Source organism: Chenopodium quinoa, unplaced genomic scaffold (genome assembly GCF_001683475.1).
Source record: "Chenopodium quinoa cultivar QQ74 unplaced genomic scaffold, ASM168347v1, whole genome shotgun sequence".
Taxonomy (NCBI): Eukaryota; Viridiplantae; Streptophyta; class Magnoliopsida; order Caryophyllales; family Amaranthaceae; genus Chenopodium; species Chenopodium quinoa.
In genome coordinates this window covers 1,454,171-1,481,860 of record NW_018742726.1, presented here as the reverse complement: position 1 = coordinate 1,481,860, position 27,690 = coordinate 1,454,171, and the positions used below count along the sequence as shown (strand labels likewise).

The 27,690-nt window shown below is 34.6% G+C and overlaps 1 protein-coding gene across 1 annotated transcript; it reads left to right on the top strand.

The window, feature by feature from the left end:
* The first annotated feature begins 2,741 nt into the window (after window positions 1–2,741).
* On the top strand, window positions 2,742–19,331 carry LOC110723256 (phenylalanine--tRNA ligase alpha subunit, cytoplasmic-like). Its single transcript, XM_021902597.1, has 19 exons — window positions 2,742–2,982; window positions 3,050–3,211; window positions 3,852–3,974; window positions 4,060–4,152; window positions 5,446–5,502; window positions 6,133–6,188; window positions 6,353–6,445; window positions 7,309–7,399; window positions 8,308–8,345; window positions 8,505–8,543; window positions 14,077–14,153; window positions 14,720–14,804; window positions 15,175–15,271; window positions 16,634–16,730; window positions 17,058–17,129; window positions 17,439–17,505; window positions 18,423–18,548; window positions 18,992–19,046; window positions 19,145–19,331. Exons 2-19 carry the CDS (start codon window positions 3,065–3,067, stop codon window positions 19,196–19,198), a joined length of 1,467 nt encoding a protein of 488 aa, XP_021758289.1. The 5' UTR covers window positions 2,742–2,982; window positions 3,050–3,064; the 3' UTR covers window positions 19,199–19,331.
* The last annotated feature ends 8,359 nt before the right edge of the window (window positions 19,332–27,690 follow it).

Genomic DNA, 27,690 nt, shown 5'->3' with positions numbered 1-27,690 from the left:
TGTAATGAGAAAACTAGGGGCATAGTTGAAAGCATGCATAATAATGAATTTAGAGCATTATCAATTGATGATGCTTGGGATTATTATGTTTGGTTTGCTTGGGATGTCTATAATATAATCGGGGTAATCATGTTTCTAATATTAATGTGCAATGCCTTAATTCTTCTAATGTTAGCATGAATTCCCATGATTTGTCACATGATACATTAGTGAACCTAGAACGAATGATTTCAACTCTATTTCCCCTATTGTTCATGATGATGAGGTACATGCTCATGTTGATGCTAATGGTGTGTTTTAATATTCGTCATTATTTAGCATGCCTTCTTATGATGTGCTTTGTTCCCTCTATGATGAATCTTATATGCTTGATTGTGCCCCCTCTCCCCAATTTGATGAAAGTGCTCATGTTTATAATGTTGATGATCCTAATCTTGGTTGTGACTCTTCTTTTACCCTTGATCCTCAACCCTCTTCACCTTTTTATTCTCCAAACTCTTATGACGAGTCTCTAGTCCCATATAGCCAAATTGATGAATCTTTGAGGGAGTTGGAGATGAATCCTAATCTTGGGCCCTTTAAGAGTCAAATGATGGAAACTTTAAGGAGCTAATTAGAGATGATTAGAGAGCGTGAGGAGCTTTTTAAGGAAGAATTGAGGAGAAAAGAAGAGTTAAAAAGTCAATTGTCATCTTTGATGCTTGTTTGTGAAAAATTCCAAATCCAATGTGTGTGTTGAGGATGATGATGATGATGATTTTGAGCAACCTAGGGTGTGTGAGGATCCCATTAGTGAGCATTTGAGTGATAGTGAAGGAGTTGAGAATGAAGAGAGTGTTGATTTTGAAAATCCCAACCACCTCTCCCATCTTGATGAGTCTCAAGTGCATGATTGTGATTCTTCTTTCCATGATTATTTGGACTCATTTGAGCTTATGTCCAAAATATTCTTAGAGGTTCAAACGAAAAATCATAGCCTTTTGAGTGAGTTCATTGAGAATGCTTCATGGGAGAGAGATGAGTTTGAAATGAATTTACATCCATTCATGCATGGTTTTGAGACTTTAGGCTTTGAGGATATTAAGGGAGTTATTGTTCATTGTTGCGATGGAGAGGATGATGTAGTTTCTCTTGGAAGTTGGACGTTTGAGGAAGATGGAGATCATGAATGTTCTTATTTTCAGGAATCTATGATTGATTTTTATGCGCTTATTAAAGATGTGAGGAATGGTGGAGAAGAAGAGACCATTTGTGAGACCATTGCTCCTATTCTTTCTTCTCATGTCCCTTTTTTAAGGAAATTTAACCATATCCCCTCCTATCCTATGTCCCTCCCTTCTTGTGTCAAAGAGCCTATTGGGGACCCTCTTGTCTCTGATCATTTTCATGTCCCTCATTCTTCTATTATTGAGGAAATGGGTGATTTTGCCACCCAAAAATATTTTGAGGAAAGTTTGCCTTCTTCTTCTTCTTCTTCTGTTGAATTTTCTTTTAATTCTTCATCTTTTTCTTGGCATCTCTCTCCTCATTTGCGTGCACTATACTTGTGGCACGCTCTCTTCCCGTCATGTGCATACTTACTTTCTTATGAAATGTGTAGTGGTGCATTTGACAAGCTCTTGCGTTCGTTGCAATATTATTTACTAGAGCGGCCAAGCTTGGACCTTAAGCAAGCTTTACTCGGGAAGTAACCCATGCTTTATTGCTTTCATTTCTTTTCTTTTTAGTATATAATTTCTCTCATGGAAATGTTTGTGTGCTCTTTGGTAGGTACATGACTTGATATACTCTTATGCATTGGTTTGAATAAAGAATCAAGGAAGTTTGACTCCTCTTTCCTAGCATATGGCATATGGCATATGAGGCATGGCTTTGGAGGAATTTGGCTTTGAAAGGTTGAATTGGGTCATTTGCGGGTATTTACACCCACCTAATATATGGTAATATCTTTCCTTGCTCTTTCTCTAATGGTTGGTGACTTGTTGGACACATATTGGTTTGTTGAATTGATTTCTTTCTTTTCTCCTTCCATGGATTCTTTGGCTTATGTTTGAGCATGTTGTCTCATTCAAGCTTGGGGAGGGTATTCTATCATGTTTGGTGGGATATTGATTCTTATATGCCATGCACAATTGTATTCTTTATTTTGAAAAACTCCAAAAAAAAATTTGTTTCTTTCAAGGCAAATTTGCAATGTGTTTTTGTTTTGTTCTTGCTTTGGACATAATACTTTTGGACTTGTGTTCTTGAATGCTTTTCTTCCTAAATGGTAGTGGTTTTCACGCTTTGAGATATCTTGGGTTGATTCTAGGATATGATATGCTAAGGTAGTTTGTTAAGAACTTTAGGACCATGAAGCCCTAGTTCAATCGTTTGTGGTAAGATAGAGTTGCTTTCAATAGTGAATTTGAATCTCATAGTGAGTTTTTGCTACAACCATGTGAGGTTTCATTTCTCTAGCATTCTACCTATAAAAATAAAGTCCTTTAAAAAAAAAATTATATAAAAATAAAGTCAAACTAGTGTATTGACATGTGTGCAATGTTTGACTGTGTCATGTATTATGGGACAGAGGGAGTACGATGTATAAAAAAAACACGAAGGGTAATAACTTTGATGTCTATGATATTGGATATAGATTTAATTTAAGTTATTTACATTGGTAAAAAATAATTTTTTTTGTTAATACATTATATAAAAAGTAATAATTCGATATAAAATTTAAGATAACCGTGCGTGGCATGGGCTTTAGTTAGTCTTTCTTATTAGACGCCTGACCCATTTATAGCTGTGGCGGGTTAGGGTTTTTTAATGGGGCTCCAACCCATTGAACAACTCTAAATTCGCGATTAAGAAAAAAAAAAAAAAAAATCTCCTCATCTTCCTCTCTCTCAGTTCTCCATTGAAGCGCACTCAAGTACTCAACGTTCTCCATTGAAGCACCTTCTGATATTTGTATACCCCATTGAAGCTGCTTCTGAGGTAAGTTGTTGTTTCTATTTGTATTCATCATGTCAATTTCACAAATAATACCAATCAACTATTGTAGGATTATTAGCGAAAGATGGCGGAAGACGCTATTTTGCTCTATTTGGAAAAGACCGAAGAAATTCCAGATTCTGGAAAATTTGCCTCTGAATTTGGGATTGATCATGATGAAGTGATCAATGTTACCAAGAGCCTTAATGGCTATGGCCTTGTTCTTGCTCAGGTTTTCCTTCTCTCTGCAACTGAATGATTGCGTAGTAAATTACATATTGGGGATTTGTCTATTTTCTTGAAGCTGAATTGTGCAGTTTATTTTGATTTGGTTGTACTTGAATTTGTTTTATCAAAAATCCTCTTTTTTTTTCTTGGAGGTTTAGAAAATTAAAAGTGAATGCTATGTTAGAAGGTGTAAATCAGCTTAGTATGCACAGATCTTTTTGCTTAATTAGAGGTGAAGAATGTGTTATGGTTTTTTAATTTCTAAATTTACAAATTAAAAAAAAAAACTGGTGTTATTTTGTATTTTGGTTGGATGGGAAATTATTGACAGTGAGGTTTAGCAGCTACTATTTTCCTTTCTGGTAGCCATTTTATTTATTAATAATGCAAATGGAGGGTGTAACTTGAGTGCCTATTTGTGAATTTAGTTCAGTTTATTTAACTTGATGAAAATGTAAAAGTTAAAATTGTTTGCGCCTTTGCCTATGGATTTAGTCTTTTGGAAAGGTATTTTCTTGTATTAAAATTGGATTATTCATAGCTAATATGTGTTTTTGAAAATACAGGATATTAGGCCAATTTTTTTCTTGGATTTATGCATTTATTGCATTTATTATAGTGAATATGTGTGTTTGCCATTGTAGGATATTAAGAAGGAAAACTGGGTTCTCACTGAAGAAGGAAAACTTTATGCTGCTGCAGGCTCTCCTGAAATGCAAGTATTCTCAGCTATACCACCTGAGGGTATTTCACCTGATGAACTTCAGGTTGGCAGTTTTTGCTTGCTGTATATTTGATTGTTCTTTTTGATAAAGTGAAGGATCTTAATTTGAGTTTTCATGTTGGATGCAGAAAAAGGTGGATCCTTCTGTTTTTAAGATTGGATTTTCTCAGGCTATGAAGAATAAGTGGGTGGAGAGAGGAAAGCAATCGGTATCCAGAAAGGTAAATTTCTTGAAGTTCCATTATTGGAAAGATTATTATTTATTACTTTCTAAACTATGCTACATTTCAGCTATACTTGTGTGGTACTCCTGAAATTTCAAACTTCATTATTTTTCTTGTTTTCTATATTTTGTTTGTTCCTTATTCTTTCAACTTTTCTGTTTTCTATTTATTACATTTTAAAAAACAGCTGCTTTTATTTTTTATTTTTTTATTTTTTATAATAACAATTTTATCTAAGGTTCGATAAAATAGCATTACCAAACATGAACGTCCACATGAAGCCGTTAAATTGTTCTCACCTGTTACTATCATCAGTTACAGTTAGTGAGAAGTCTCGATTAAAATATTTAAAATGGGCAAGATTGAACTATCTTAGGCTCTTGAAGCATATGAAAGGGGTGTTTGGTTCACAAATTGGTATGAGTTTAGAATCATGGATTTTGAACTTGATTCTTTATTCCAAGTGTTGGGTTTTGTTCAGGAATATGGGTTTGGTATGATACGTACAGACATACCCGTCTCCCACCTTAGGTTTTTAACCCAATACCTTGTGAGCTTGAGTTATAGGTTTAGAAAATGAAATCTTCCTAAACAAACACTATGTATGAGTTTTAGGCTTTTAGCAACTTCATATCCAAACCTTATACCTTAGTTGTGTGTACCAAACACCTCGAAAGTGCTGTCAGAAAACCAATAAAATTTACATTTGTGTGTTTCGGGCTTGTATTTGCATACATTACGTCTATCAATTCCTTCATACTTTGAGATTTGATGTGCAATCTGCTATGATGTGAATTGAAATCGACTAAGACTGACCACACAAGGGCTTGGAAACGGCATATCAGTCGTAGCAAAATTTTGGTCTCTATTTTTGAAAGACATAACTCAGCACAGTGCCTTAGTATTCACTTTTTAAAATTTTAAACAGGTGTGGAGATGAACCCTGACCATACCTCAATCTTCATAGTTTCTTTGGCTAGTATTTGTGAGTAGGGGGAGAGGGAAGGGGATCCCCACCCCCTCACTTGCAAAATTCGAACCCCTATTTAAGAACGTTATCAAGTGAGCCAAGCCTTGTTTGGTGCCTTGATGCTCAATAATTGGGGTCAAATTGTATAAGAAGAAAAGGGTTTTAGGGTTATAATTTCGACCTTTCTATCAAATACATTGTACATAGTGGTGGTGGTTGTTTTGGTGTAGTGAAGTACAAATGTAAGCTTATCTATATATGTATATATTTGTGTTTGTGCAGCTTGATTTTATGAATATTAATTCAGTTTTCTGTTGCAGGTTCAACATGTCGACGATAAGGTCAAGGACTTGCTTACACATATACAAGCTGAGAAGGTGAGATGGTGTCTTTACTTGTTTGGTATTTTAAATGCTGACATTATTTATGTGATGAGGTCCCACTTCTCAGGCTTAGGAACTAGTAGCATCTTCCAATGTATTTATTTGAACAGTTAACAATGTTCTCTGATCAGTTTGTTGTTAGAGTATGTGAGTATTGTAATTTAGCTGTAGTGGGTTGCTTCCATAAATTTAAACGTAACTAAATATTTACTACGAAGCTGGACAAATGCCCTATGATTCTATGAATTAAGAGTGGATCCTTTGGTTCTGCCTTTATATATTGTTTGGCCGGGGCAGTAAGTGCTCTACTGGTTATGCTGTTCTGTTTTTGATAAATAATTTCTTTGTGGGACTTTTGGTAGTAACCTCTTTACAAGGCTTGGCTAGTTGGGGGTTATAATTCATATTATTGATCCATCCAGAGTTCCAGACTTGGTGTTTCATAATAGGTTATTGCGATGAAAACTGTAATTTAAAAAAACAATTTTAAATTTGTAGGTATGCTTCTTAATTTGCTACTTGTTTGTGTTTTCCTTAGATAGTTTGTCTGCCTTGCCCATATATTAAGGAAATTTTTCTATAGTCTCTTTGTTTAGCTTTAATTGGCGAATTTCTTGTCTGCAGGTGGTTAAGCAAGATGATATTGATGCTCTCAAACGGAGAAAACTGATAACCTTGCAGTAAGGATTTCTCATGCTCTCTTATTATACTTTATCTGTTTTCAGCTGACATATTGGATAATGACTCTATGCTAGTTTCTTATCATGTACTGTTCTTATACTTATGTCTCCAGCATGCACATTGTGAGCTGTTACACTGCTAACTCATCTTTTGTATTTGCTAGGACATGGAAGGGATATTCAATTCGAAAGGGTCCAAATTATGCCCCAAAAAGGAAAAAAGCAGCAACTGATCTGACTCGAGAGCATTTGCAAAGGTATTTCACTCATGCATCTGATTGGGAAAGGGTGTTTTTTATGCGTCAGTGCATTATTCAGTCTGCTGGTACTGATGTTCTCTATTCGAGGTGCATTACTCCCATTTTATAATGTGAAGAGCAATTTCAATGCTGCTGTGCTTTTCTTGGTCTAAAAATTTGTCAACTAGGAAGAAGGGAACATTAATTATTTCGTGAAATTAGATATATAAGCATGAAACCTAATTTCTTCCTCTTGTACTAATTGAGTGAGTATGCCCAATATAAGAGAGTGATCAGTGGACATATTCTGAAGCCATTTACCTATTCAAGGACAGCAATAGCTTGCAATCATTTTTATATTTTTAGACCATGTAATGGGGAGATAAATTTCTACAGCTTGCTTGACCTATAAGTGAACAAGGTAAGGTTAAATACTTAGGTAGAAATTGATTATTTTGGATATTGTTAGCTCACTTAGCTGACTTGCAATATATAAATACACACACTCACACACACACATGTTGGCATTTATTGCTTAAGCCTGGTATTGCTCTGATAAATTGATGGTGTTTCCAGTGTTGATTTTTAAGCTTCAGTGATGAATTGGTTTGAAAATCTGTTGGCTTTCAGGCCTTGTTCCATTTGTGAAGTTGTGTCTTGTGATCCTTTTCCACAGTTTTCATTGTCGCATACCCTCGCTCCAATTTTGGCATACTTACAAATTAGCCTTTTGTGCCTTGGTGCTCTGTAATGAGTGTAATCTGTACTTGTGTTGCTATGAGCAAACTTTGTGTGACTTTTTGACATTGTGGTGGGAGCTTGGTTTCAGAATATTTTTTTTCCTGCTGTTTGACTTTCTAATGCTGGCATGTTATCTCAAGTGGTGCCTGGAAGGATTTGGAACTCAAAGAATACAACTTTAATGCTAAGGGTCTTCCACCTGAAGGTGGTCATTTGCATCCCTTACTCAAGGTTAGGGTGCTGGTTCTATTTGCTTAAATTCTCTTTCCAGGGGTAGTTTTTTTAAGCATTTCCATTTGGTTGCAGCAATTTGTTATTTAGTTTAAATGCAACTTTTTGACTAATTTGAAAATTTGAATTGCATAATTGCATGTTATTGTACTATTGTTTTAAGTAGTTGCTGATTGTGTGGTTAGAACTTTCAGAAGTCTATTTGTATTTACAAGTTCCAACTAGGCAATGACATATTGGAATGAGCACGTGCTTAACCAATCTGCTTGTAATTTAATATTTCTGTCATCAATCACTATTATAGAATTGGAAAAAAGATCTGCAAGCAATGTACTGTATTGATACCCCCGATTTTGAAAGTTTTTGACATTTTATTTTTTTGGCACTGCTAAAAAACTCCACTTTGACCATCGTTTGTAATTTATACATAAAGAAACATATTCAAGTGTATCTCATTAGATTCGTCTCAGTTTTTATTATCGGAATATCTTTTATATTTTACAAATATACATTACAAATATTAATGGTCATAGTTTTACAGTGGCTAGCGCGAAAGTGTAAAGTGTTGAGATTCTCGAGTACTTTAAAAAAAGGAGGTATATTTTGCCAATTGAACAATATGGTAGTAATTTAGCAAGAGATGTTAGAAGATAGGATTAATGCAGGGCATTCAATGTAGCAGATGCGCTTTGTTTAGGTGAAGGAAAATGCTTACATCCTAAGTCCGTAAGATTTGACAAGGAATTTTTTTTATTCTTAGTTTTCACTCAGTTTTTTCTTACTTTGCTCAAGTGTAAACTCTTGCCTGTCAGATTTCTTTTCTTAATTTCTATTATTATCGTCATCATCCTGATCTGTCAACTGGTATTTTAAATTTTTGTTATGTCTGACATCATTCAACGTTTCAGGTTCGGAAGCAATTGAAAGACATATTTCTTCAGATGGGGTAGGATTCCATTCGTCTCTTTTATATATTTTTTTTATTTTTTTTAATAATTAATTGCATTCTATTTTCTTGTTCATGTATTTATTTTGATGAAAGAATTTGCTCTGATCTCTGTTGATATTTTATTGGCTTTACAAATTTGTCTTGGTCTGGGCGCAGCTTTGAGGAAATGCCAACAAACAATTATGTCGAAAGCAGGTACGTTTGTTCTTTCAAGTAGTACTTGTCTGTTGTCTACTTAATACTTTAACTTCCTGATCTATGCTATTAGCCTATTTGTATTATTTAATTTTAATATTGTCATGCAAATATGTACTATTGTGTGCTATGTGTAACAAGTAAATATTTATGATTTCCTGAATTCAAAGAAAGCCTTAAATTCTGCCATACGGCCCATACCTGTTGTCATATAAAATGATACTTAACTGAGAAAGCCACTGCTTCTTATTCTTTTTCCATTTATTTTAATATCTAATGCAAGCTTTGTGTCATATGACCTTTCTGTGTCCTGTCACTCGGAAAGCTACAAGTTACAGAATATCTTTGAACTTAAGAGGCTAAGCTAAGATAGTAGTACTCTATGCACAATATTTACTTCCAATGATCACAAATGGTGACTTGCTGTTACTTAATTGTTTTTGTGGCTTTCTTTGATTCTTTTTCCCCACTACACATGTTAAGTGATGTTTCAATAAGGAGCAGCCTGTTGGATTTTCTATCTACTGAATAAACAATAGCAGTGAACTTATGGTCTGGCAACGAACATATTTTTATTTGATTGGAGACTAATTTGTTTGGAACATGTCCTATTTCACTATTTGTACTTGGTCTTGTTAATAAAAATACTTTGAGGAGGATAATTATTGTAGGGATTCCCTTTGCTGCAGTTAAAGGAGTTTTTACATGTAGTAGACTAACCTGGAGGGGTAGTATAGGTATTCTAGTAATAATAGTTTATTTGGGTTAATTGTCCTTAGTATAAATAGAGAGGTAAGGGAAAGAAAAGGGTAGGCAGAAATTTGTATCGAGGGAAATCTTAGAGAGTCATGGCCTAAAGCCGTTTTGGAGAGTTGTGAGCTAAACTCACTATTTGAGAGCAATAGCCTTAAGCTATTAACTTATCTTTTGTAACTCTTCCACAATTATCAATCAAACTTAAAGCTTTCACCTTTATTATTGCATTATTAAATCAGAAATATTAAGCCAGTAAATCAGTCTATTACACATGGTATCAGAGCAGCTGGCGGTCCGGTGCCAGTAACCACCACTCCGAATTAATTGTTTTTAAAAAAAAAATAGTGTTTGATATTGCTGGAAAAGAGGCATCACAGCATATGCAGAATTGGATCCAGGAGGAATTCGCATACATTTCCAGCAAGAGAGAGCGTGGAATTTCAGATCTCAATGACGAGCGAAGAGTCCGATGCGAGCTTCAACTTCCTGAATTTAATGGAAGGAATCTGGATAACAGGATGCTTCAACTAGAGGATACTTTCCAATTTTTCCAGTTAAATGAGGAGGTAAAATTGAAAGCTGCCGTCATTGGGCTTAGTGGTGAAGCGTTGCAGTGGTTTGAATGTGAACACAGGTGGCTAGCAATACGTGAGTGCGGGTTCTGAAGGTAGTGTTGGGGAGTCGTTTCAGCTCGTCATCTGTAATGTCCTCGGCAGGAGCAACCAACACCATCATTTCTGACAATCAATCGAAGAGGAAACAAAAGCGTCACCTCTGATATTCTCAAAGGATGTAGAGGAAATCACGAAGAGAATCATCGGAATGTTCAAAGAGAATTGGAAAATACTAACAAAGCCTCTTCTCCAATGAAGACGAAGAAAGAAGACTATCTAGCAAAATTGGAAGATGAAAATGCAGATAATGAAGAGGAGCAGGTACACCCTAGATTAGAAGATGATAAGGGAATTTTTGTAGGGGGTGTAACTGTTGGTAGTTCGGAAAACCTTGACGAGGGTTTTAGTGGAGTCAAATCTAGTGGTAGGCTTGGCGATTTTGGGGATGGATTCGCTGGTGGAGGTTAAGGTGGAGCCAATAGCGAATTTGGTGGTGGAACATGTGGAATTGGGGGTGTTCTCGATACTGTAAGAGGGAGCATGGCTGGTATTTTTTGTGGTGGGTGGTTAGGAGGAATTTTCGAGAATGGCGGTGGTGATTGCAGTGGGTCCGGAGGTGGTCTTGGATTCCTTGCTGAAAAAGGTGAATGTAGTTGTAAGACCACCACTAGCAGTGAACAGGGACGGAGGTGGCTTTGTGAAAGGAGTGTTTGGTGCGTGTGGTTTAGGTGGTGGTCGGGATGTTGGTGTGGGATGCGGGAACAAGTTACCGCCGTTGGTCTTAGGAACATGAACGATGAGCTGCAAAGTAAAGGAAGGGTGAAGAATGGCAATTTTTCTGATGGTTTTACAGGTGGTGGTTTCTTAGTCGGAGGTGGCTTAATCGAAGGTGGACTGAGGTACTTTGCAGGTGGTGGAGTGAAGGGTGAACTTCATGAATGGTGGATATTTGGTGGGTTCTAGAAGCATCATGGAAAAAAGATGAAGAAAAATTTGACTTGAGTCGGTTTAGCTTGGAGAGGAAGCCAGTGATAGAGTATGTTAGTAAGGGCAAATTTGTAATTATGAGGAGTGGAGAGATGGCAAAGTACGGTGACAATAATGCTCACCATGCCGAAGTTAGGTTTTTTGTGGCACGTGATTTATTATCTCCCCATTTACCCACCCTTAATCCCTTTAATGAGGTCTGGCAATTTTCTAGCCAAATTTTGTGCCCATTAGATGTATTCCAAATTTTCCAGCCCAAGCTTTTAAAACACACAGCTACAATTATTCAACCCTTGAGCCCACAGCTCCATTAATCTATAAACCCATGTCTAGGACCCATTCTTCCATACCTATTCACCCTTCTTCAATACATGTATCGACACCCAAACCTCCCAACAGATCCTTCCATTACAACACACAAAATTTAGACCAAAAATCCTTTTTGATTTTTTCCTCCTACATCACCCAAACCCTGCCACCCCCACATACTACAACACAATTTGAAGTGTGGCCTTTGTTTGGACGATTTGAGTGGTGGGTTGATGTCCTTCAGTGCCAACGCCGAGCAATAACATCTGATTTTAAACCACCTTGAGGACAAGGTGGAAGTTTAGGGGGCCGGTAAATAGACTAACTTGGAGGGGTAGTATAGGTATTCTAGTAATAATGGTTTATTAGGGTTAATAGTCCTTAGTATAAATAGAGAGGTAAGGGAAAGAAAAGGTTAGGCAGAAATTTGTATTAAGGGAAACCTTAGAGAGTCATGGCCTAAAGCCATTTTGGAGAGTTGTGAGCTAAACTCACTATTTGAGAGTAATAGCCTTAAGCTATTAACTTATCTTTTGTAACCCTTCCACAATTATCAATCAATCTTAAAGCTTTCACCTTTATTATTGCATTATTAAATCAGAAATATTAAGCCTGTAAAACAGTCCATTACATTACATTATTAGTTATATTCTTTTTTCTTGTGGTTGATTGCTGGGAGACTTGGGACACAATGATGGATGTTTACTTGATTCAAGTGGTTGTTAGAAGTATGAAATGATTGAAATCCATACTAATTAGTTTGTGTTCCTGAAATGGACATGTTTAAGGCCATGGTTTCTATGGTTAAAAGTCAATTCTCTTCACTGGAATTCGACATGGTGTTTTAGAGGCTCTGTTTCCATGGGCTCGGCACTTTACTCTTTCGTATCCGTGTCGACATGACACAAACCGACTCAGGATTGAAATCCAAGTAATTCGGGTCGACGCGACATTGTAGAGTTGGACACGAGAGACAGAGAGAGAGAGGGTGAAGTTTTGGCTTCTTACTTTGTCGGGAAATTCTTCATAGCGTTTGAAAATAAGTGAGATAGGCGAGAGAGGTGATATGAAGTTCTGAACATTCACGTGCTACTATATTGCAATATGGGTGGGATTGGGGTTGGCTTACCATTTCTTATATTAAAAAATATATAGGTGGCCACTTTTGAGGTGGCTTTTTATTCATTTTATTTTATTATTTGATATGGGTTTTCCTTTGGAGAATAATGACTGCAATCGATCGATCGATCGATCAATCAAAGCCTTAATCCCATAAGTAGGGTCTGCTACATGAATCAAAAGTGATTATTTCGTGTATCAACAAAAATCTTCCTCCTCCATCCCATACGATCCAATGCCTCATCCTCGTGCAAATCCATATACTTCATATCCTTCCTAACTCCTTCTAACCAAGTCATTTTCAGTCTCCCTCTCTCTCGTTTAACCCCTCCAAGGTCCCACTCTTTCACTCTTCGTACTGGTGCATCCTCGGGTCTCCGTCTTACATGCCCAAACCAACGCAGCGATTTCCCCTTAGTTTGTCTGTAATGCCCGCCACACCTACTTTCTTGCGAATAACTTCATTTCTTATTTTATCTTTTAGGGTGTTCCCGCACATCCACCTTACCATGCGCATTTCCATAACCTCCATTTTTTTAATGTGCTCCTTAGAAGCCCAACATTCTGTACCGTAGAGCAACAATGGTTTTATGGCAGTGCTGTACAATTTTCCCTTCAACTGTAAGGAAATGCTTAGGTCACACAAAGACTGCATTTGATTTTATATTTTCTTTGGGGATTTTTTTTTAAAATTTAGATTTTTGCCTTGTCCCCGTACCCTTGTCCAAAACTCGTATAGAGAAACTGTGTCCTGAAATTTAGGGCTTGACGAATACGAGACTGTCATATCCGTACAAGTATTGGATCCTCCTTTCTGAGTCCATGTAACATAGAGGTACCCACATTTGTAATTATCACGGTGGTTGGTGTGTTTTGAAAAGAATTACTACTTTCAACTTGGACACTTGGAGTCTAGGATCTTTACAAAGAGTGAATGACATATATGTCTATCTTCCTTTTAGAATGCACATACATTGACCGAAGCAGTCATTTTATATTCTAGTTTCAGCAGCAATTGAATAATCTTACATTAGTGGATGGTATTGTATTTGGCGTTACATAATAAAAATTTTGATTTGAGAAGAATTGAAAAAGAAAAGTAGGGAAAGATGATTTATGGTACCAGTTGTAAAGAACTTTTCACAATATTTGTCATTAAGATTAACACTTGGCGTCTAAAGGCTCTTATGTATATGTTAAAATTGGACAATCTAAAAAATTTCTCCATAATGTTAAATTTATGAATTATACTATTATGCTAGTGTGGTATGATTTCTTTATGTGTAATTCCTGTAAAGGATGAATGTTTGGTATCTAAAGGCTCATGTTGATGTGCTGTTTTGGGGTGGGGGGGGGGGGGTGTTCACAGCCCTGTTGTCTTTTTTTATTTAAAGCAGTCTGTTCACCCATTTAATTGGGCAATATTTAAGTCTGATCGTTTACTACCACTCAACAGCTAAGCATTAGCCATTATGTGTAGGATTTTGTGATTGAGGCTGTTATGTGGTTAGATTCCAAGTTGCATGATAAAATGTTATAATTTTTCATAACAATGTCTCATGGTTCATGACTTACTTTTTATGTGAGCTGATAAAAACAAAAAAAATCATTCTAATGTATAGCAGACAATATATTTGCACTACCCAATACAGGGATATTTTTAGTTGGATTTGGGAATTTGCATCTTGATGATTTGCTTGGATTTATTTATTTATTTATGTTTGATGAATGTAATGTTTTTCTTTTAGCTTTTGGAATTTTGATGCGTTGTTCCAGCCACAACAACACCCAGCTCGTGATTCACATGACACTTTTTTTCTGAAAGGTTTGTTTAATTTATCATGTTAATAGCATCTTTTAGACATCTATTGTTCCATGTTTTGTATCAATTCTTTTGAAATTTATCCTCCAACCCTATGTAAACCTTCACTTTATCTGCAATTTCTCTGTAATATTACCATATTTTTTTTTGGGATTTTTAGAAAAGTTCCTTGAAGGCTGAGTACGTCTTACCTGTCCTAGCCCTGATTTGTTGCTTTGTTGGGAATGATTGTTATTGTTGCTATTGCTGTATTATTATAAAACCACTTTAATTGTGTTGTCATCTGATATTATTTACATGATGCTCATTTAAGAGATTGGGGATGGTTTCTTGATTTATAATGATGTCCTAATATATTTATATTGTACCACAATTTTTTTTTGCCTTGTGATAATAGATAATCTTAAAGATCTTCAATTTTTTTAATGTCCTTGCACAAATCTAGGGTTTATAGTTTTTCTACATTGACCTAGCTATGATGCTTACTTTTACGAGGTTGTGCCAACCTAATTTGCAACTTTGGAACATTGGTTTTCGTGCTTAATGAATATGTAATTGCTACTCTGCAGAACCGTCCACTACCCAATGGCTGCCTGAGGATTATGTTGAGAGGGTAAAGTGTGTTCATGAATCGGGTGGTTATGGTTCCAGAGGGTATACATTCTTCTTTCTTTATTTTATTCAATCTCATTCTTTTATCAGTTTCTTTTTAGCTGACACGTTTCCAATATCAAATTTACTTAACTTTTGCTCAATGATAATTAAAGATATTTATATTTAAAATCATGCATTGGCAAACATGCCTAAAAAATGTGTCTGCTAATATAAAACTAAGCTAGTGTCACTCCTGGGGTGCCATTTTGTCATTCCTTCCGTTTTTCTAAGTATGTAAATACGAAACATGGAGTTAGCCACTTAAAATATTTACACGTGGTCACCCCTAAGCTACCTAGAAACTGTAAGTACTGTTTAATATTTTGTTCTAAAATTGTCCCTTGATTATTCTGAATTATGTTTAATGTAGGTATGGATATGACTGGAAAAGAGAGGAGGCGAACAAAAATCTTTTGCGAACACATACAACTGCTGTTTCTTCAAGAATGCTATATAAACTTGCACAGGTATTTTATGACTTATGATTTAATTGCTGTAAGTTTTTTGTGGTAGTTGAACCTCTCAGGCCCTCTTTGTCTCTTTTGAGCTGTCATATTTTGTATAGAATAATTGACGTCATTTTGCTATTGCATTAATTGTTATCTTTTTATTCCAAATTGAATGTCTTCATATTTGATGGTTGGGTGCTAAATAGTTGTTATTTACATATGCACAAAAGAAATATAACCTTTTCAATACATACATACATACATACATACATATATATATATATATATATATATATATATATATATATATATATATATATATATATTTATTTATTTATTTATCCATTTTGTGAAGTCTAACTTGTACATAAGTATTCCCTCTGCTTGTAAATTATGATTAATTTTACTAATAAAAAATCTAGATTTAGTAAGTTGCACTTTGAACTCTCATTATTAATCACCAAAAAGGACATGGATTAGACCTGTTATGTGATTCTAGTTTAGCTCTTGAGGAGTCTTGACTCTTTTAATCAAATGTGGCCTACCAGCTGGATGGTTAATTGAGGCAGTATAACATTTACTTCAGAAGTAAAGAGAATGCCATGATTTTTATTTGTTTTGTTTTCATGTGTATTCATGGATGGATAGATGGATAATCAGCTGAATAGTTGTTTATGGGGGCAGTATACATTTACTTAAGAAGAGATGTGAATACCATGCCTTTTAGTTTTTGTTTTCTTGTGTGTATTTATGGATAGTTAAATGGATAGATGTTTACATGTTCGTGTAACATATAATAAATCAACCCTAGTCCTTGGTAGGCCCTTTTGGTCCTCTATCATTGATATGGATTTCAGTAGACCAAAAAGAAAACCAATGAATGGATACTCGTTTATATACACTACAAACCAACCTAAGAAACCCTAATTCATTTAGAATCCTAAAGTAGTTAACATGGCAAATTGGCAAGAGCCAAGGAGCCAAAGACACACCTATCGTATGGCTAATGATGCAAGTCAATCTATCAGAACAACAATTCTAACAATATTCAATCCAAGATTCAAGCTCACAACTTGGAAGTCCACAAATAACCCTTTAATTAAATGAAAATTTAATAAATTAATTGTAATTTGTAACACATTACAAATGCTTGGCAAAAATGTTTAGTAAGTGGTGAAGAAATGAAACCATAATAAGTTCTACATCGGATATGGAGAGGTCTTTTGCTTTTAAATAAGTGAAATCCTAGAGATTGAAGACGGAAATAAACCTTTATCCTTTTATTTGATCTGTATCTTATGCTTAATGACTGTCAAATTATAGTGTTCAATTGGATTGATGTATCTTTTTTTCTGATCATGTCTTTTCTTATGTTTGTAGAAACCATTTGCTCCTCAAAAATACTTTTCAATAGATCGTGTGTTCAGAAATGAAGCTGTTGACAGGACGCACTTGGCAGAATTCCATCAGATAGAAGGTGAACTATTTTTTTTTATTTCTTAGTTGGGCAATAGTCCTGTTTTTAAATATTGGGTACATGGTTGGCAAAGGTTAATTGCAAATTTTAATTCTCATGACGGTGTATCCTTTAAGGTCAACAGGGCCAATTTCTTATTGCATGGCCAATTGTTTTAAAGTAAATAAAATAATTAAACTTGGGTTACGTCTGTGTTAACATTTATTGCTCATAAGTGTGTGGTTTTGTAAAGGTACCTTTGAATTAGCAGCACATCAAATTTTCTCTGATAAAATAATGAGAATTTGTTGTTTGTTACTCGCCTAATTATTTATTTTCTCATTTCAGGCCTTATATGCGATCGTGGTCTCACCCTAGGGGATCTTATTGGCGTACTGCATGACTTTTTTTCACGTCTAGGTAAGATTTGTCTTTGTTTATTCAAGTTATTGTCTAGTTTTTTTTAGTGTCATGTTACAAATTATTCTATGGTCTATTTGACTGAGAGAATCTGAATATTTCAAAAGTGAGAATAGAAATCCAACTTATTTCTTGATGCTACTCAGCATATTTCTTAAAACTCTTTTGATGAGTAGAAAACCAAAATTAAGCTTTGGCAGGATGCTACTCAGCATATACATCCTTTAAACTTTTTTATAACTACTGTGTGATTGGTATCAACTTGGATGACTCCTGGTGATGTAAAGAAACGTTTCATGATTTGTGCAGGGATGACGAAACTTCGTTTCAAGCCTGCATACAACCCTTACACTGAACCTAGTATGGAAATCTTCAGGTAAGAAAGATTTTTTAAGAACAATAGTGTATAATGTGTATGTACAATTCCTGTCATTGTGATTAAAAGAAAATATCTTTTTCTTTTTTTTTTTTTTTTTTTTTTTTTTTTTTTTTTTTTTTTGTCATGAATAAGCTAACCTTTGTACGACTAGCTCTAAATAAGTCAACCTTTTTATTAACTAAAAATAAGTCGACCTTTTAGGGGTATTATCTAAGTAGGTTAAATGACCTACAACCTATTCAACCCGTCATTTTATTTATTTATTTATATTATTTTTATTTTGTAAAATTCTTCCAACCCCAACCACCCACCATCTTCACTCTAGATAATTATGTACTTAATTAAAATATTTTGACTGGGGGCGACTTGCAGTGCTAGGGGGAGAAGAAACTGGTCTGGGGTGGGGGAATGGCTGGCGGGGGCTTCTTTGCGGTGGGAGGGGGTATTATAATTGTTTTTATTAGATAATTATGTACTTAATTAAAATATTTATAATTAAATTTTTATAACAGAACCAATTTTATTTTGACACTGGCATAATTAACTCAAACTGCCGGTTACCCATAAAACCAACAGGTCACGACTCATTCTGAGATAATATTATATAAAGGTCGACTTATTTTTAGTTAATACAAAGGTTGACTTATTTTGAGCTAACAACGCAAGGATTGGCTTATTCTTGACAAATTTTCATTAAAAAAATATAAATAAATAAAAAAATATGGCATGTTCTTTTGCACAAGTATTATTTTAGAGCAGTGTACTGCTGTGTCCATGATCATATTTGTGGGTATTCATAATCCGGTTTGGACTGAAAAATGAACCAAACTCGACCAGTTGGGACCTGTTTTATTTGCTTTGCAAATTTGCCAAATTGTCACCTGCATTGAAACCTTTAATCTTTGATTTGCCAGTTATCATGAAGGCTTTGGAAAGTGGGTGGAGATAGGAAATTCGGGTATGTTCAGACCCGAGATGTTGCTTCCTATGGGGCTTCCAGATGATGTCCGTGTAGTTGCATGGGGGTTATCACTTGAGAGGTGAGCTTAAATATGGTTTCATTTCTCTAATAATGAATACTGCACTTGAGATATACCAGCCACAATTTTAAGCAATCTGAACTATGTTTTCTATTTTATAAGAATATATAGTATTGATTTCCTTATATTGTGGCAACCTTAGCTGATAGAAAAACTACGTTTTCTTATAAAATATATAGTATTGATTTCCTTATATTGATGACTAGAACTAACAGAAAAGAAAAGGTGAAGGGACATTGATATTAGATGAAAAACTTGTCATGGCTTTTGAATAATTTGTGACAATTAATGGCTTTTTTGGAACCCAAGAAATGAGATCATGTCCTACGGAATATCTTGAAATGGATGTAATTAATTTTGATATTATATGCGAGCACTGTGAAAAGAGGGACTATTTAGTTATGTAGCTTCAATCTCTGTTTTTTTTTTTGGTTCTTTTGCAGGCCTACGATGATCTTGTATGGAATTGATAACATACGAGATCTATTTGGGCACAAGGTATGTCTTATGAATATTTAATTCTTTTTTTCTGTTTTATTATATTAGAATTCATTGTTGGTTTTTTGTTATAATACTTTATGTTTCTTGGTCGTTAGGTTGATCTGGGATTGATGAAGAAGAATCCCATTTGCAGAATTGGGCTTGAATAGCTTTCAATTTCGAAAGCCAACTCCAAATATTTCATTTGATTTTTTTAGCTTAACTTCTAACAAAGCTAAATTATATTTTGTGACATCAGTTCCCTACCAGTTTTATAAATTAATGGTGTTTTTTTGGGTACATTTTCTTGATCTTGTGTATTTTTTTTTTCGTAATTGTTGATTCCTAGCAATTTTTCTTTTTTACTACAATATCTCCCATTCAAAACTTGTATAACGATCAAGCTCAGGTTTTTTTTTTTTTTTTTTTTTTTTTTTTTTTTTTTTTTTTAATGTGTATTTTTCCGAAACTTTCCCTTTATAGGGAGTTAATTTCAGCTTGATCTGAATAAATTAATTAAAACAAGTAAAATTTTGATTTAATCGTTTAATTTGAGGCCAGTGAAAATATGGACGATATTTTATGTGATAGATTGCTAATGCATGCTTTAATAAAAGATTATGAGTCTGATAAGCCATAAAAATAAAGTTGCGTGTTGAAAATTGTTGAAAATTGCTCTTTTTCCGTCCTTTTTTAATTGACATATCTCATTTATCACGGTTACCCATTGACCCATTATAGAATTTTAACCATCAACAACATTAATTCTTCATAAGTAAAGATTATAAAGGGAAATTATCTTGATCGGATGCCAGCTCAAGGGGCCTTTAGTCTTTTAATTAGAGTAGAGGTTTCAGCAAGCAGCACATACCATAGTCGTGAGTCTGTTTATAGTCGCGATTGTTGTCATAATCAACAGGGCGTTTAGGCTTCCAGGAAAAAATTTGAATTGGGAGGGCGATCCTCTAGGTGAACTGACCGTACCCCAAACTGACACAGGTGAACAAGTAGTGTACACTAGGGCACTTGAAGAACCATGTCGAAGGAACTCGGCAAAATGACCCTTAAGTTCGGGAGAAGGGGTGCTCTCCTATCTTTTCGTTAGGAAAGTGCTAAGAACTAGCACTAAACTTCTTTCCCTCTTTCTACTTTTCTTCTCTCCTTTTTGTTTTTGCTTTCACCTGAGCTTTTCATTCTCCTTCCTAGAGACCTGATTATTCTTTTTTTTTTCTATTTTTTTTTAGTTCAGATTAAGGAGCGGCCCCCCTATGCTGTGGCGGTGAAGGTGGGGGCTACTGCCTCCCCTAGTTTTGTTTGGGAAGGACCCTCATTTTTTTTACGGGCCCGTCGAATCCTTAAAAATGGCTTCTTGAGGAAGCGTGGCAGGTCTTGAAAAGCCTGATAAAGGCAGAAGCCGTGGTCACCACAGCTATCTGTGTTGAGTGTGCCGACTGAAAGAAAAGAGGAGATAACTCATCGGCGCAAAAATGAAAAGAGTCGCGCCATTGACGAGTCTATTATATATATATATATTTCCCGTCCCATGGTTATATTTGTGCTTATTAGAGCTTTGCGGAGCTATTTTTATTACTAATATACGTTTTCTTGTGTTTTTGTAGAGTTGGTATTGTTTTGTACGAATTTGCAGAATTATGACAATTCTCGAGCTTATTGAGCCACTGCGAAAATATTAGAGTTGGATCGTATTTTATGATTGTATGTTTGAAGCCCAAGACCGAGCTCATTAAATTTAGTTCGGTGATTATGGGCCCGATTGGTGAAAATATCCAAGTCTTAGAAGCAGTATCACGAATCAAGCAAGTGAAGAAACATGGGCTAATGAGTAAATTCTAAAAGCTCATGTCCAAGAGTAAAGGTAACTTAGAAGTCCAGCTCCCAGCTCTAGCTGACCGGGCCCGATCAGGCGAGGTCTGGTCCGGTCGGGCGGATGTCAACATTGGGCTTCTGCATTTTTGGGTCGGTTGGCTGGTTTTATTTGTGATCATTGATGAGTGTCGGTTAGGAGTAGTTTTAGTTTGAGGAGTTTTAATACTTGTTGGAATAGTTGTTTGACTTTTTATCAATTTCTTTTTCTTGTCTTTATAAAACTGAGGAGGCTTGGTAGTAGTAAGGTACATAGGTAGTTTTAGTTTTCTTTGCTTTTAGTTTAGTTTATTTTTCTTTTCTACTTTTCGTATCATATTACGATTTATTATTTTATTTTAATACTATTATTCTTTTTATTTTAATTATTGTTTGTATCATGTTTAATTTAATTGTTTTCATTAGTTTAGTTTTAATTATGCGCAAGTAGTTTAATTATAGGGTTCTTGGGGGATCCATAATTAATATGAAGGGATAATTTGTTTTGGTTGATTATTGATATTGCATGATAATTTCTTATTGAATTGTTTTAATTCTTTGCAATGGGATTATGAATCGAGCAGATGTGATTTGATTGTAAAAGTATAGCAATATTGAATTGATGAATCGAGCAGATGTTAAATTGATATTAAAGGCTATTTACAATAGGAACTTAGATCTAGTAAATTGCGAGAGCCTGTTAGATCTATGTTGATTAATAAATTGCGAGAGCCTGTTAATCATGTTATGTTTGCAATATTAATTGTTGATTGTTATGTTTTGTCCCGGAGTATTAATTATTGGTGAACTTGTGACCCTAGGCTTTTTATTATTGATTTTCCCTTAGATTAACTCATACAAACCTTGTTTGTTTCTTGATAATTTAGATTATAATAGTTATTAGGAATAGAAGAACGTTGTTTCCCTGTGCATTCGACCCTACTTCCCTATCTATTATCAGTTAGAGGTCTTAGGAATTACTTTTGATTAGGTGTTACGACTTTAGCCTATCAGCCGTTCAAAGCGGAATTCTTTTAAGGTTCATTGCTCGATTTGCATGCTCTGTTCTCAAAATGCGGAGAGACTTTCGAGGGTAGATCCGCGTTGGTATAGAAAGTGAAAGTTATGGGAGAAGCAGGCTAAGTGAAATAATCGACTGATGCTTATATAGAATATTATGAATCACGGGCGCCACACTTTATATATCTCCTCTGTCTATAAGGTGAACAATTTTAACCATTAGCAACATTAATTCTCCATAAGTAAAGATTATAAAGGGAAATTATCTTTGGTAACATTGTAGTTTTTATTTTTCCCTTTGATAAATTGTGAAAATTCTTATTATCATAAATAACATTGTATTATTATTTTAAGTTACTTATAACATTAATGATTATTTTTGTTAAATTCTTAACTATAGTTAGAGTTTTATTAATAATTAAATAATTTTAAAATATTATTTTTGTAGAAAAAAAAAAACCTAACCCTCTAGCCTAACCACCAGCCACCACCTGATCCCCCCAACCTTGGCCGGCGGTGACCCCCCACCCCTTCCCTCCCCTACCGGCAACCAAAATTCCAGATATTAGAGTGAGAAAGTGGTTTTTTTAATTCCGCCCAAATCTCATTTTCTTATATCCTTCGATCTTGTTTTCTTCTCCCTTTACACTCTATTTAAGCAACCTCAATCCCTAATTCTCCGATTCTTTTCCCCTTTTAACTTACAACGTCAGGGATATTCCTTTTAATTAAACATTTTCAACAAATATTCTTGAAAATCTGATTTCTAATCATTTTCAATTTCCCCCAATTGCCTTTTTCTTTTTGTAGATTTGGGGAAAATGGGTTTACCATGAAAATAGTTTGTTTACTTTCCGATTTTCTATTTTGTCCATTTTAATCATTGGGTTGCTGCTTGCTTTTGCTATCTTGGTAATTAGTTTCTTGATATGTGAGAATCAGAGTGGGGGAATGGGAGGAGGGATGAGAATCGGGGAGGAGAGATGAAGAATCGGGGTGGGGGAATGGGAGGAGGGATGAGAATTGGGGTCGGCGGTAGGGGAGGGAGGGGGCGGAGGGTGGCTGGTGGGTGTGTGTGTTTATTTTTTATTTTATTTTTATTTTTAAATGCATCACTTTTTTATATTTGGTAACTTTATATTATATTTTATTATTTCTCTCCATTACTTTAAATTCCACATAAATTATTTTAGCATTTCTCCCTCTACATGATCCCTACTTATATAATACAAATTAATGATATGTTTAAAGGGTGCCTCATATCATTAAAGTACTTTGTGCTTTGTTCAAGTGAGATTTGTTTTTTTGTATTTTGGGATTTTTTTTTTTATTTTTATTACAGATTATATGTTAGGAAATAAAAAGTAAGGAGTACATGAAAAAGGAAAGGCTAGCGCGCTATCCATGCTAGAATTTGTTGGGGGTAAATGATTTAATACATGAAAAATAAGAAAATGAAAATGAAAATGAAATCCTAATTCTTTAGGTTCCATATTAGCATGTTTGATTTTCTGTTCACTACTCATGGTGCCATTCTACCTCAGCGATGCAGATTGTTCCCCATCTTTGATCAAGTCTTGAATTTTGTGCATCAAATTCCAACATGTCTCCCTATCACGCCCATTACCTCGATGATTATGTGTGGCCATTTCAATTTTTATCTCTACTAAAGTTTCTAGAATAAGGCCTATTGGGTTGATGATTCCTTTTAAATGTATACTAAGCTAGCAAATCCATCAGAGTAAGTAATGCTTATGGGAGTGAAAGGCCTTTTTAGTTTTTGAAATTTCTTGTCCTCAATTGCATGTTTCTTAAAATGTTTTTCTTTGCTCTTTCCTTGAGGAGGTGATCTTCAATCTCAATCCCAATGTTGTACACTTTGTTGAAACAAGTCAAACTAAGGTATTTCAATTTTATTTATTTATTTATTTATTTATTTTTATTGATTTTTTAACTAGGGCATCAAGTTGGCGATAAACATCCTGACCAATTCTTGTTCGGGAGGAATCGACGCCATTTGAGATCCCAATTTTGGGTGATAGACTTGTCACGTACCTAAAAAAAGAAAAAAAAAAAACTAACTAGACCACAAACTATGTAGACGGGGAAGTAAAAGTTGTATCCCAAGAGACTATGATTTAACTAATTATAACGTACTCAAGTACGCAACAAACCAATTCGAATAATAAGAATTCTAAACTAATTAACTAAATAGCATAATTATTCTAAATAATAAGAGCAATTCGATAATAAAAACATCCAAGATCAAGCATCACCATGACTATAATTGACAAGAGGAAAAGTAATCCCTATAAATACTAAAGGTCTCTCTATGGCTTCCCTAATCATAATCAAGCCTTCTCTCATGGAATCATGCAAATTAGATACATTAAGCACATTACTTAGCTTCCTTATCATTCATTCAACTACTCTCGTAATGAATTTCAAACCCTTAATTGATTTATTCAAACCCGACAAAACCCAACTCTCGTTGCGATAAAAACAAAGGACTAATAACGATACTAATTATCTCTAATCTAGTATTGGCATAAGCACAATCAATTAAGCATGTCAATTGCAATTATCATTAGAGAATTTATAGAAATAATTCATATATCAATCATAATCGCGTTCCGCTAGTACTCACTCATGATAATAAAAACAATAACATGAATTAAAAAAACAACATAATTAGTAATTATAGAAATTAAATTGAGTAAGAAAGTACCAATCCTTGAATTTCATTGAAAATAATTTCTAGAGAGAAAACTAGGTATAAGAGTTCATCCACTAAAATAAGGAAACAAAATAAGTACCCAACATGGACGTGCTTGGCTTGAAAACTGCTCCAAATGCCTTAACCCTTGATCATTGATCTTCATGAGCCTCGGTTTAGATACACAAGATTACGAATTACATCAAAAATAACAAGACTACCCTTAAAAGCACAAAATCATCACAACTAAACCAAATAAAGCCAAAATGAGCCAAGATCCACTAAACTAGACTAAAAAACTAGCTAAGAATACTCTAAAAACATGCACACAATACACATATATCAAACTCCGCCGAGCTAGCCTAATTCTTGTCCTCAAGCATTCGATCACCACGAAACACAAAGGGAAGCAAGATAGCCTCTCAACCAAGAATACATGTGCTACCAATCAAAACCAAGTGAAAAACAAGATATGTAAACCATCAATTATAAAGCCACTACAAACTTCAAGCACTCGGAATTAGCAACCAATCTACATCTGCATGCCCTAACCAACTCAATCATATATGTGCAAAATAAAATAGATAAGCTACTCATGTGTTTACAAAGGTTAGAACAAGAAATCACTCATCCTAAACATAAATATGCACGTCGACTTCTGATAGGCCGTCGTCGAGCCTACCAAAAACCTAACTTGGTCTCTCTAATGGGTAGAAAGGGAAAGTAAGGGTCGATCCCACAAGGACTAAGGGGAGCACTAACAGAAATCGATTTGTGATAAGCTAAGTCAAGTCTTTTTTTTAGGTTACAAGTTATAAAGAAAAACTACAAACAATGATAAAAAGAACCTTGGGAAGGTATCCACCAATTAAGTCATTCACAAACTAAAATTTAACATACAAGATATAAAAATTTGGGGATAAATTGGGCAAAGTCAGCTAAGGCACCCAACTACTCTCTCAAGGTAGAGGGATAACTTAAGTCATGAATACAACCTACTCTCGTGGTTATAAAGCATAGAAACAAGTGTTAAAGCATAATCACGATGACATGAATTTCTTGACTATAAATTCCTATTCTCATGGTATTTCAAGTCAATTAAGCAAAAGGGAGCTAAGTCAACTTCATCTCTCGATCCTTCATTGAGAAAGCTTAGATAGATAGCTCTATCAATGGCCACTTACAAGAACTAACAATAAACCACTTAAGCTCAACTAATTAACACCCCACATTAGCTAAATCAACACATGCAAACAAGTATTTGTGAATTCATCAATGGTTTCAACCATCCCAAGTAAAAGAACTACTCACAAATTATAATAAATTGCAAAATTGAAGGAATTAAAAACTAATAACATTCTAACATAAACAAGTAATTAAGGATGATAAGATATAAAAATAAGTAAATAAAGTAAAAAAATAGGAGAGAGAGTAAAAAGTTCTCATTGATATTATTGTAAAGAGTATTCAAATCTTCAAGTTTATTTCCTTCAATTCTTCATATTCCAAGCTTTCAACAAGTTTCTCTCACTTTTTCTCTCTAGAAAAAGAGAGTTTCTTTCTCTAAAAACTACAAAAAATTTCTTCCTCTATAAAACTAAGCTAAGGGGTCTATTTATGTCACCCCTAAATTACATAGAAAGCTTCATAAAAAAATGTGTAGAAAAGCAGAGGCGTGGCCTCTCCAAGTGACTGGAAAGGCCGCACCACCTTAAAACAGGTGACTTGGAGAGGCCGCACCACGTTAAAAAAGGTGAAGGGCATAATGTTCGGCAATAGAAAGGCGCGTCCTCTCCAAAAGAAGTTTGCGGCCGCGCTTAGGGCGTCAGCACTTCAGCAAAATCTTCAAACTGTCATAACTTCTTCATTACTCGTCGTAAAAAGGCACGTGACCACTTGTGGGAATGCTCTTAAGCTAAAATTTAATCTCTAATTTGAATCACCTCAAAATGTTGAGTAGAAAAAAAATATGGCCAGTTAAAGTTGACCTTTGCGCAACAGTCATTCCTAAACTCTTCCAAATGCTCGTATTTTACTCCAAGACTTTCTTTCATGTTTAATTCATAGCTCCACCAAGCCATTCTTGCATCTTTCCTTATCCTTAAATCTCGTTCACTCCATAGATTTCATGGGTGCTAATAAGTGCTAAATGCATCAAAAATACAAACAAAACGCGTGAAACATGGGGAACACAAAATTTGCATAAATTAGAGTAAATAATGAACTATGATGCCTATTTATCATGAAAACAAGGTTTAAAACTACCCTAAAATCATATTAAATAACAAGTTATCAACTTCATGCAATAATTTTCTTTAGATTTGCTAATAGACTTTCTCCACTTGTCAGATAATGATGCGAACATAGAGGTCATGAATTCCTAAATAAGGGTAGACTTGGCTAAAAAGGTTAGAAGACGTCACTTAGGAATGTGGTGCTAAAAAATAATAGAAATCCTAATCCCACTACATAGTCAAATGAAACTAACCTTATTTCCTCCAAACAACACACAAACAAACCCTTATTCAAATAATTTAACTCCTTTTCAAGGCAAACACATTTTCATGACAAATATTGCCTTTCTTTTTCATAACTTATCCAACTCAAATTAAAGGAATTTTTAACTTTTCTCTTTTTTCTTTCCTTTCTTTCATAACTCCATTTTTTTTATAGAGCATAAACATACATTTTCCAATTTTTTACATTTTTGCTCTTTTGCTTTTACAACTTCTTTTCTTTATTTCGTTTCTCAATTCAATATTACCACAACTCAAATGGGCATAAAAATACATTGATTCTCCATCAAAATAAACCTACAAAAAGGCACTAAGGCATTTAATATAATGTAAGGCATCAAAGAAGGGAAGCAAGGCTCAAATTAGTTAATCCTAAGAGTTAATGTAAAATAAAAAATACTAGATGAAAAATCATAAAACTAAGAAGTTGAGGCTCTAATAATCTAAAAGGAACTCCAATCATTCTTCCATATTGCATCATAAAGTCTCAAACAGTCACAAAGCAAATCAAAGAATCAAATTACATGAAGGAAGTCTAACACAAATG